At 30.1% G+C, this 12,154-nt stretch overlaps 1 protein-coding gene across 2 annotated transcripts in view; it reads right to left on the bottom strand.

The window, feature by feature from the left end:
- CSMD3 (CUB and Sushi multiple domains 3) overlaps positions 1–12,154 on the bottom strand; it is a 1,174,336-nt gene that overhangs the window by 683,547 nt on the left and 478,635 nt on the right. Inside the window, exon 8 of one of the 2 annotated variants that reach the window (XM_072734032.1) lies at positions 3,523–3,600. The exons of the other annotated variant lie outside the window; for it this stretch is intronic. Within the exon in view, the coding sequence (XP_072590133.1) occupies positions 3,523–3,600 (78 nt within the window). The remainder of the gene's footprint in view (positions 1–3,522; positions 3,601–12,154) is intronic. 2 annotated transcript variants of the gene reach the window in all.

Here is a 12,154-nt window from a genome sequence, read left to right as displayed (position 1 = left end):
TTCTGGATAAAAGTCACCTCCATATTACCTCACCCAGCTGGGTCCATTGTCACTTTTCTTAGACTCAGATTTAACATTTTTATTCCGTCTTATGAAATACAGTGTTTTGGATCTTGTTCTGAGCTCATACACCATGGATGTTGACAGAGTGCTATTTTATACCATATATTCTATAAAGAATTGCCTCTTAATTGAGCTTCTCAATAAAATGCTGGATCCTTTCCAGCTGAAACTATATTTTATTCACTATTTTACCTTCTTAATGTTGAAGAAGTAGCTCAAATAGAATTGTAGAATAAATGAATAACATGAAATGAATGAAAGTATGGATTTGAAGATAAAATGAAATTTAAAAATACATTATGGGAAGCTCATAGTTTCTTCATAATTCCACCTTAATATTCTAGAAGACCCTAGTAGAAAAGTTGGGAAGATCACAGTTTTCTAAGTTCAACATTTTAAAATTAAAAAAAGCTTTTATTTTTAAAACTCAAAAAAATATTTTTCCCGTTAATTGACAAATCTACACTTTTTGATGAAAAACAACAAGGGATGGATAGAGGCCTTTAGAGGTCAGGTATTAAAGCTAGAAAAAGACTAAAGTAACATTTAAACGACCAAATGCTCCCCATGAACACTGCTGCCGCTTTTCCTGAATCTCTTATTAATTTGTTTCCTAGTTAAACTTTAGAAGTGCTACTGTGCGAAGACATATTGGCAACGTGTATAGTTCATGTCCCCCTCGCTTATGCTCACTTCTGGCAGTTCCTGTAACAGAATTAACTGTGTTTTTCAAAAAACACAAGCATTTTTTTTCCATTTGAAAGGTTTATATAAGGTAAAATTATATCCTTCTAAATTATTTGGCCCTGTGTTGAGTAAATGATGTCAGAGAGATGAAGACCTGAATGTTTACTTGTTAATAGATAAGTAATAATGATAAAAATTAAAATATATATATATGATCATTTTCTATAAACAACCACAAAGAATGAAGTTTTGAAATTAATTATAAAATATTTGAGGGATCCATGGGTGGCTCGGTGGTTTGGCGCCTGCCTTCGGCCCAGGGCGTGATCCTGGAGACCCGGGATCGAGTCCCACATCGGGGTCCCTGCATGGAGCCTGCTTCTCCCTCTGCCTGTGTCTCTCCCTCTCTCTCTGTGTGTCTCTATGAATAAATAAATAAAAATCTCTTGAAAAAAATGTAGTGAAGTGAAATTTAATATCACGCGGATTTGTTATTTTGTGAGTATAAGAAATTGGCAATACATAATTTGTTTTATTTGTGATTGTTTATGTTAAAAATAAAAAGTCCAAGAATATATTTTATCTATTACATAAATTGTAATGGTAAAATACAAATGGTTAAATACAAATTATGTTTTAAAATTATGAAGGGGAGGTGGGGGGGATGGGGTGACTGGGTGACAGTGCACTGAGGAAGGCACTTGACTGGATAAGCTCTGGGTGTCATACTCTATGTTGGTAAATCAAACATCAATCAAATATAAATAAATAAATAAATAAATAAATAAATAAATAAATAAATAAAATTATGAAGTAAGTTAACATTTTTGCTTCATGTTTAACTTTTTTTTTGCCTCATTAACTTTTCTTCTGACAATTTTAACCCAAATATGCTTTATAAAATATTTTTAAAAGAATTAGTTTTTTTGCCTACCAGATACACTATCATGTCTAAATTCCTTTTTTGTAAACTCATAACCCCTGTACAAGAACAATAAAAATAATAACTATGTACACTAAGGCAATATATCAAATATAAAGAGTTACATACATTCTAATGCTTTGATAAATCTTAGCTTTTTTAGTATAGCCTGAATTTTCCAGGGCATCTGAAAACTCAAAGCATGCAGCATATAAAATAACATCTGTATAGCCAAAATGAGGAAAGGGTGAAAACAGTATAGTTTATAATTCTATTTAGAGTTCCAAAATAAATATATTGGCCAGAAAAAAATATTAGAAAAAACCTAGTAAACCTAATATTCAAGCCTGTGAAGATATAACTTCTTTTTCATATTGACATGATGAAATTTGGTATGTCAGGATATTCGTTTGACAATTTTTTTCTCTTTATATTTTCTTTTATAGGAAGAATATCTTTCCAAAAATATAGCAAATGATTTATTTATGAAAATATTACCATAACACTATTTCTTTTAAACATAGATATGTTTTAACCCCTCAAAATAACAAGAAATCATACTTATATAGCTAAATACTTTGAAATGAACTGTTTAGTGTTGTACAAAGGCAATCTAATTTGATCAATGATTTACTACTGATATCTGTTATTTTTGGCTTAGTATTCTTGGATCTAACAAAATGTAAAATCACATTTTAAAATTATGATACTTTAAAATGTTAGATAACATATAGGCCCTGGTGTTTTTTGATAATTGGTTTAATTGTTCAATTTCTGACATTTACTACTATATATACCAGTCAATAGATACAAAGATAAAATATTTTCTGATATAACCATAACAAATAATATTTGTTAAAGAAATACCTATAAACTCATTTCATCAGATTATTTGGAATTGAATAAAAATAATAATGCTCAAAATATATTTCTGTTAAAATATGTTATTATAACACTTAAACTTATTTACAATCAATGTCATTTTAGAAAGTCCAATATTCTGTCATGAGTGGTTTCTTTCCAAATTTCTTTTATATATATATAAAACATATATATATAATGTATTTTATTATGTATGTATATTTCATATATATACATACATATATATATGAATGACAGGTAGAAAATTTCTACAATCTGCTATTGATTTATAATATAAATACAAAAATGCATAGCTTGCCTAAAATTTTTATTTGTTTACCACAATAAATAAGAATACTGTAATTCAGTGATTCTTAATATGAGATTCAAGGATGAACCTCAGCAATCTACAAATCCCTGAATCTTAAGCAAAATTGTGTACTGATCAGCACATAAATACATGTATTTCAAGCCATTTTGTGATTTCTCAGAGAAAACAAAAAATGATACTATAGTTAACTAATTAATGTACAAAAAACTTGACTTAAAGGGTATGAGTAAGTTCATTCAAATTGAGAATACATATATTTTTCTTAAATGAAAAATTGCTATAAAAAGAATGTTTTCCCTAAAAAATATTTATGCTGAACAAAAATTCCTATAAGAAACCACCAATTTAATTTTACTCACATTTTTTTTAAATCTCACATCCTAGAATTACAAATCTAGAATGCTATCCAACATACTAGCTCAAAGAGTATTTTTACATCTGAAACAGCCTCAGCTTGGGGGTTTACCACATTATCCATTAACTCAATACACATTTAAATACAAGAAAATATTGAATAATAATCATGCATGTTATATAGATATTAATGCAGTTAATTTGGTAAATACACAAACATTTTTATAAAACACACACAAACAACACAGACACCACAAACTTCACTCTTGCACTAGAGAAAGTAACAAAAAAGGAGTACACTCACAGATAGAAAACTTGTTGCTGTTGTCTTTCCCTGGAAACAATTTAAATCCTCTAGATTTAAAATCTATGGCCTTTTTCACTAGTTAAGAAAACAAACAAAAACATGTATCAGGATATACAATTTTAAAATAAAATTCAAGTTAACAAATTTTGTTAGCATTGAATTATGCAAGTTACAGAAACTGCTTTCTTAAGCCTGATGTAGGGTACCCAGAAGAAAATAAAAAAGAAAATATAGCAATATAATCACTAAGTAGTAAAATACCAAGCAGTTGTGAAAGATATTAAGGGTTCTGTCAGGAGAATCCTGCATATAAGTGTGGATATGTTTTTAAATATTATGCGAGTTTTTATATGAGAGCAAAATACTAACACTTTATATAACTTGAATTCATCAAATTTAATGAAAAAATTAAACTAGAAAAATAAAAGTAAATAAATAAAAGTGGAAAGAATTTAATGAACTAGGTTCCTAAACTGATTTTTTTTTTTTTTTTAGGTTATTTAGCCTAAGTGAACACGAGGACACACTTAAGAAAATGCTATTGGAAAAACTTAAAATACATTTTAGTATTTCTGCCAATAATGATTTCCTTTCAAAGTCATTGCTTTTGACATTATGATTGATGTCAGTTTATAGCCTACAAAAATTATAAAATTGAATTACAACTATCAGGAGTTTATCTGAAATATCTTGCTATGTTTTTGATGATACAATATTGAAAGCCAATATCATAAGAAGCTGGTATATTTCATTTGCACTGTATTAAGATAGATATGACTGGATTTACCTAATAGATAAATACAAATGAACTGAAGTAACTGGAATATTTTAAAAACATTTTTCGAGTGTTTTGAATTAAGGAAAAGTATTATTTTTTAGTTATAAATTATTGGAGTAACTATAGTTGTTATGTACTCTTTACGAATGATAAAAAATAAAGACTGCAAGTGAAATAAAGGAAATCTATTTAATTGAAACTCCATTAATTAAAAAAAGTTATGCAACCTGATGTAATGAGATATTTAAATATCAATTATTTTCTTTTAAAAAACCAACAAGAACAATAATACAAGGGATATATTTAATTTCTTCAGTTACAATGTAGGAATATTGATTTTTATAAGATTTACAGGCTAGGGGTTACATTAGAAAATTAGGTTTTGTTTATGCCATAATTTGGTAAAAAGCAAATCTGAATTTTGTTACATAGTTTAAAACGATCATTTCACTAATTCTTACTTGCCATTTTACCCACTTAGTTCATGTCATGGGTATTTTATTGGTTTTGAAACATTTTATGGTGATTTGTTTCTTAATAATACCTCAAAAGTAGAAAGCTAGAGAGAGGGTGGATGATTTACTGGAATAGATAGTTATGAATTATCTATACATACTATGTTTAAAAAAAGAAGGAAATGATCTTTGGAGCTGGATTTAAGAGTCCCAATTCTTAGCAATTATTAGTTGTGTGATTTTGGATAAGAATCTGCTTTTTTATCTATCTTTTCTCTTAAAATGAGAAGCTAGGAGTAGATGGCAGCTCAGTCTCTTGATAGCTCTGGGATTCTTTATCAGCAAAAGAATGACTACTCTTCTCTCTCAAGTTGTACTTTCTGTTATAATTCTCTTCGACATCTCCATTCCCATGGCAAGCCAGAGTTTAGTTCTACTGGAGTAGAACTACTACTGCTCTAAATTTCATTCTGCCATTTGTGAATTTTCCTGCTTTCCTTAAATTCTAAATAAAATATGCATTTTATATTTTGAGGTATATTTCTGGATAATCCCAATCTAAACATGAATTATAAATAGGAATTCTAGCTCTACTTTCCCTCTGTGCTGTAATATCTGACTTCAACTATTACAGACAAGCTTGATGATTTCATGGTAGTTGTAACACAAATCTGGAATTCTTTAAAAAGATAAAAGGAGAATACATGGGAAAATTTTAAACCAGAAGGCCAAAATTGAAGACGTAAATTCCAGAAGGTAAAAACAAACAAACAAATAGAAAAACCCTCAATTCTATCATGTGTAATGAAGTATAAATAATGTTGAAAACAATATGTGGGACACCTGGGTGGCTCAGCAATTAAGTGTCTGCCTTCGACTCAGGCGTGATCCTGGGTCTGGGATAGAGTCCTAAATCCAGCTCCTTGCAGAGAGCCTACTTCTCCCTCTGCCTGTCTCTGCCTCTGTCTGTCTCTTGTAAATAAATAAATAAATAAATAAATAAATAAATAAATAAATAAGAAGGAAGGAAGGAAGAAAGAAAGAAGAAAGAAAGAAAATAAAAGAAAGAAGAAAGAAACAAAGAAAGAAAGAAAGAAGAAAAAGAAAAAGAAAGAAAGAAAAAGAAAGAAAGAAAGAAAGAAAGAAAGAAAGAAAGAAAGAAAGAAAGAAAGAAAGAAAGAAAGAAAGAAAAAGAAAGAAAGAAAGAAAAGAAAGCAAGCTACAGGTGTGTATGTGTGTGTGTGTGTGTTTATGTTTATAAAGTTTTATGTAAGGTGCTTTACATTTAGACTTGATTATTTGGTTGAGTGAAGTCAGGAACAATACCCAGCTCATAAAACATCACCTCAGACCAAAGAGTTTTAAACAGTTTCCTGGTTCTAAGGGAACCTAGATTTATATCATTATTTTCTAAATATCTTTTTTTCAATTTAAATTGAGGAAAAAATTCCATCTTTTTAAATGTATTGCAATGTAATAGGGATGTAGAAGATGGAAGTCCAGGAGACTATCCATTTTAGAGGAGAAAAAGGAGTGAATGGAATATAATATAAAATTTAAATTCACAAAAGCTTTAGACTATGTTAAACAATAAGCACATACTTAAGATATTTTTATGATTTTAATACAAAAATATTAGCTCATTTAATTAAAGTATTTTGTCAGGGTGATTTCCTTTATTAATCATAAATCAGGAAGGAAAAATTGGTGAAAGAATGAATATTCAGGGCAGCCCGGGTGGCTTAGCGGTTTAGGGCCGCCTTTGGCCCAGGGCCTGATCCTGAAGACCTGGGATCGAGTCCCACATCGGGCTCCCTCCATGGAGCCTGCTTCTCCCTCTGCCTGTGTCTCTGTCTCTGTCTGTCTGTCTGTCTGTCTCTCTCTCTCTCTGTGCCTCTTATGAATAAATAAATAAAATCTTAAAAAAAAGAATGAATATTCAAGTAGAAGCAGTGTCATGTATAAAGCTATTTTGAATACATAAAATTATGTATGTTCTAATAGTTCTTTTTAAATTAATAAAATGCAAGACAGATAGCCATATGCACAAATATCTATTTTCTTTGTTTTCTTCTGCTTTTCACATGCTAAACAGTTTTTGTTCATTTTTGTTAACTTTTATTGCTTTTTTGGTTTGACTTATTTTTTTTTTTTTTTAGTAGAATAGAAGCATTTTGTAATATGGAAAAAGTCTGGAGAAAGAAATATATTATGGCAATAAACAAATCTACCATTTTTTTTTTTTTTTAGTTGCAAGCCCTGGACTCTAGAAAAAAACATTTTGTTTCCGTAATCTTTGTTAAAGTAGTTTTAAACCACTGCAGGGAAATAACACTGAATAACACTGCAGTATTTTTCAGATCAATTATTATTCTGTTATCTCCAAAATCAATTTGAATTCTAAAATGCATTTTAAAACTTACCAAAAAATAGTGATTGATGTTTCTTAAAACTCATGTAACATCCTTCTTAACCAGCCAGTCATCTATTTGAACTTATTTAATTTAAATTACAATGCCTATTATTAAAATTAACCATATATACACATATATGGATAAGAACTTGATTTTATTCAAATGTCAACATATGTGTGTGTGCCTGAAACAGGTGTCATATGACTTTATTTTTATATTAGAGAATCTTTATTAGGGTGACCTGAGAACCTGTGGTATTACTAGGAGAAAATTGATTGGAAAGTAATAGATTTGGGACGCCTGGGTGGCTCAGTGATTGAGCGTCTGCCTTTGGTTCAAGGCGTGATCCCGGAGTCCAAGGATCGAGTCCCACATCGGGCTTCCTGTGTGGAGCCTGCTTCTCCTTCTGCCTGTGTCTCTGCCTCTCTCTCTCTCTCTCTGTGACTCTCATGAATAAATAAATAAAATCTTAAAAAAAAAGAGTAAGGTAATAGATTTAATATTGGTGCCAGTGTTTAATGTTAGGAAACTGACCATATCACACAGATGGGATAGAGGGAATTCAGCTATCAGTTGGAGATTTGGAAAAGATGATCTTTAACTGTTCCCGCTATCACTGAGGTTCTAAAACTTAAAAGTCATAAGACATCTCCTGTCTTGAAAATCCTTATTTGAAAATCAATAGACTCCTCACTACATGACTCAAAATTCATATACGTGCATTTTTAAAAATATTTTTCATTCTCTTTCATTGCTACATAAAGACAGTCTGTAATTTTGTGGTTATTATCTTTGTAAGAAAAAACAGACATGTTTAGTATTAAGGAGCAAAACATTTTTTCATTGGAAAAAAATATTTCAGATTTCTTTGGGATTCTAGTAGAAGACCAATAGCATTATTTACTGTTACCTTTCATTTTCTACCTAGATTATATTCTAACACAACAATAAAAAATAAATGCAATATTCTGTTCATTATCATAATCTTCCAAATTTGTAGTATTTATTTTGACAATAATTTATCTTACAAGTGTCAGTAGCTTCTTTTTAAATCTGTGATTAAATCAGATTATTTTGAGAAAAGTAAATCATTTGAGAAAGTAAGTAATTCTTATTAATGGGGAGGTTACTTTTGCCTCATTTTAACTTTTCAAGTGTATAATAATGCCTTTCTTCTCTAGTGTGTTTGATATCATGATACTGGATGTATAATCCTTCTTATTTTTTTTAAGATTTTATTTATTTATTCATGGGAGACACACACACACAGAGAGGGAGAGACACAGGCAGAGGAAGAAGCAGGCTCCATGCAGGGAGCCCCACGTGGGACTCCATCCCGGGTCTCCAGGATCATACCCCGGGCTGCAGGCGGCACCAAACCGCTGCACCACCAGGGCTGCCCTCCTTCTTATTTTGAATTAATTTCACTTCTATCTTTATCTTTACACTTAATAAATAAATTACACTAATAAAATAATTCATTTAGGTTTTGTTTTGATTATTAAAACTAATATGTGTGGGGGTTGTTTGATTTAGAGAATATATCACATCTCACTATGGACAGATTCATTTACCTGGGTACTAAGAAAGATAATCAGTCATTGGCTAGGAAGTTTATTACAGGTAAATATAATGTTAAAGAATGATGTGTTATTTTGTGGCGTTTCTCTCACATGGCTAGGAATTGGGAGACCCATGTTCTGGTCCCAAAAGACATGGGGTAAGTTGTTTGTTCATTTCTAAGTAACTCATTCATGTATCTTGAAGTATTTAGGTATAGAATTTGAATTTTTAGGTGAAAATTACTAGGAATAAGTAAGATGTTTCTTACCCTCTAATTTTTTTAAAGTCCTAAACTTTGATTTATGCTACCATGCTAGTTTGTGGCTAGCACTTAATCTTGCATAAAGTGTATATAATGTATGTGTTGCCCACTTTTGGACCAAAGGGAGAAGGGAAGACTGATGTAATTGGAATATTCAATTCTATCCCCAAATTTAAAATAGAGAGAGAGATTATAAAAATATTAAACTGTGCTAAGAGGATATGTTTTGTTTGGATGGTGGTTCTATGTAACTGGCCTAAGCACGTTAAAACTTAACACCTGTCTTCTACATACTACACTGACAGTATAAAATACTTCTTCAGAACATATTTAGCATGAAGGCTGGCTAATCAGTCACTCCTTCCACATTATCCTTAGAAGAAGAGAAGAAAGACCAAGAAACTATATTGACAGTAGAATAAAACATAGGTAGTATTCTTGCAGTGTCTCTTTACCCAACTTTCATTTAAGATTTACCACTCCATACAAATTTCTGAGAAAAGAATTTTGCATTATAAACGTTTCTGTAGTATAAATTTACACAATGATGGAGGTTTTTTGTAATAAGATCATGTTTCTGGATTATACACTAAAAAGGCATAATAGAAAATTTAACAATGTGCTAGTAAGTGGCTCATGAATCTTTGTGAAAAATATTTTATTTCACAATATGTTAAAAGAAGAGAAATAATACTGACCACCATTTACTGAGAAAGGCAGTGGTACAACTAAATATGTTCAAGAGCACCTATAAATTCACTTGTAGGGACTTACATATTAGGTATATGTAAGATTCAAAATATTCTCAAATTTGAAATGATGGAATTAAATCAAATGTAGTAAGAAATGATATATATTCAATTTTGAAATTACTTAAAATGTAATGCATTATCCCTTTCAAAATTACTAGGACTAAGTAATATGGTTAATATCCTCTAATTTTTTTAGTCCTAAACTTTGATTTATGCTACCATGCTAGTTTGTGGCTAGCATTTAATCTTGCATTAAATGTATAAATATAAATGCATGTGTTGTCCAATTTTTAGCTGAAAGAAAATTTACAATTATATATTGTATCACTATGCTTAAGTTCTACAACAGATTTCAGGTATCAGAAAACACAAGATTTTAATAAATGTTAGTTGTTGTTTTTTTATCATTGTTACTACCAGTTACAATTTTAAGATCTAATCAGTTTCAGAGGCTAATACAATTGGGACTGTAATATACTAAAACTTTTCAACTATTTGGTGTTATGTCTTTTTCACTATGTAGAGATGGCACATAAGGTAAATCATCTAATTTCTCTGGATTTCTAACTTGTGTTGTATGTGTGTGTATACATAAGATCATAACCTATATATATATTATATACACATATACATATATATATACCTAAATCCTCTAACCAAAATAGTAAATTTAATAAAATATACAGAAATATCCTTAGATATGCAATCATGCTAGTGCTTATGAACATAGGTATAGTTACTCAACATACTTTAAGGCATTCTTGTAAGGGGCTCGTTTCACTTTTACAAAAGAAGATTCTGAAGCTATTAGGTCTAAAAGTTTTAATGAGATGAACCTAGACCTTAAACTTTTGAAATCTTATTTTTCAATAATTTCACATTGAGACATAAGTATATATTTTTTTAACTTGGAAAACTAAATAGAACAGAAAAGAAACCTCATACTTGATAAAATCAATTTGTTAATTTTCAGAGGTCTGAATCAATTCTTTTGTTTTTCATTTGAGACAATGGATGATTAAATAATTGATTGAGAAATTACACTACTAATTATTGGATAAAGACTCTAAAAGTTGTATATGGGCTTTCTTCTCTCCCAGATATGGAACAAATTCAGGAATCCAAAACACTTATGAAGATACCAGCAGATGCACCCGCAATGCTTGGCGTAACAGGTCTTACAGTTATGGCGTGCTGTAAAATGTCAGGATTATAAGAAAAATGTGGGATTTTTTATATTCTCTTCAGGGATTCTTATAATTGGCATAATAAAAGTCACCATATGGGAAGAGTAACCATTGGTGTGGTTCACAGACGTGTTTAACACTTTTAAAACTGTCTTAGCCTTTAGTTCTTTTAATCCTCATTTTTCTGATAGCTTCAAATGAACTTTTTAGCTTATCTTTAGTCCTACAATTAAATATTAAGATCCATTCCATTCTTTTTCCTAGGCTCTTTTTTGTCTTGATATAGTCTTTTGAATAGAAATAATTTTCTATTCATTTTATTTGTAATTTCTGTTCTCCATAATTTTCATAAATTAATTTTACTATGGATAATTTCAATATAAAGTATGATGAAAAATGATAACATTCGTTTTCTTTTCTTTTTTAAGTAGGATGTTTAGGATAGACCTAGTTTTCACATGGATGCCTTAGGGAATATAAGGATTAGGAAAAACTTCCCAAATAATCTCAATAAAATATACACCCGCAGGTTTATTATTTTTTCCCAAAATAAATGGAGTAATTTTATGTTTCATATTTGTTTTACAATTGACATCAGAGATCACTTATGTATACTATAATGCCTTCTTAATAGGAAAATAATTGAGAAAAAAACAACTGCTGGAATAATAGGGACCACAATTAATGAATATCATCAGACTGAGGCAGTGGAATATATACTTCCACTACAAATTTCATTGTTATAGAGAATAATTTTAAATAAAAGAATCCAGGAAATATTATTACTTTAATAAGTAACAATATGTCATGTCATCATCTCTCTCATTTCAGATTATTATATTTTACCTAACTTTTTCACTAGAAGCCTTGGAATCGTTGCCTGGCTTCTGCTTAAAACAAACATAGATGAACTGTGATAGTTGTATTTGATCCAGAGTTATGCTGCTAAAGAAATGATGTTGAGGAAAGCAAAGAAATGATCATAACCTGTGTTCTATATTGTCTACATGCCTTTCCAGATCTATCTTCCTCCTTGTTCTTTTTGCAGAAGATTGATCTGAATAGGCTACATCCTACCACATAAACTGTGGCATTGTCTAGAAGAGTTGATACTACCTGGAGGCTTGTTAGAAAAGCCAACTACCAAGTCCCACCCTAGACCGATTGAATTAAAATTTTAAGAAGGTCCACAGATGATTCTTATCACATTTAAGTTTG

The sequence above is a fragment of the Vulpes vulpes genome, chromosome 13, assembly GCF_048418805.1.
Source record: "Vulpes vulpes isolate BD-2025 chromosome 13, VulVul3, whole genome shotgun sequence".
Lineage (NCBI taxonomy): Eukaryota > Metazoa > Chordata > Mammalia > Carnivora > Canidae > Vulpes > Vulpes vulpes.
Note: the sequence above shows the minus strand (reverse complement) of the source record. Positions and strands in the feature narration are given on the sequence as shown.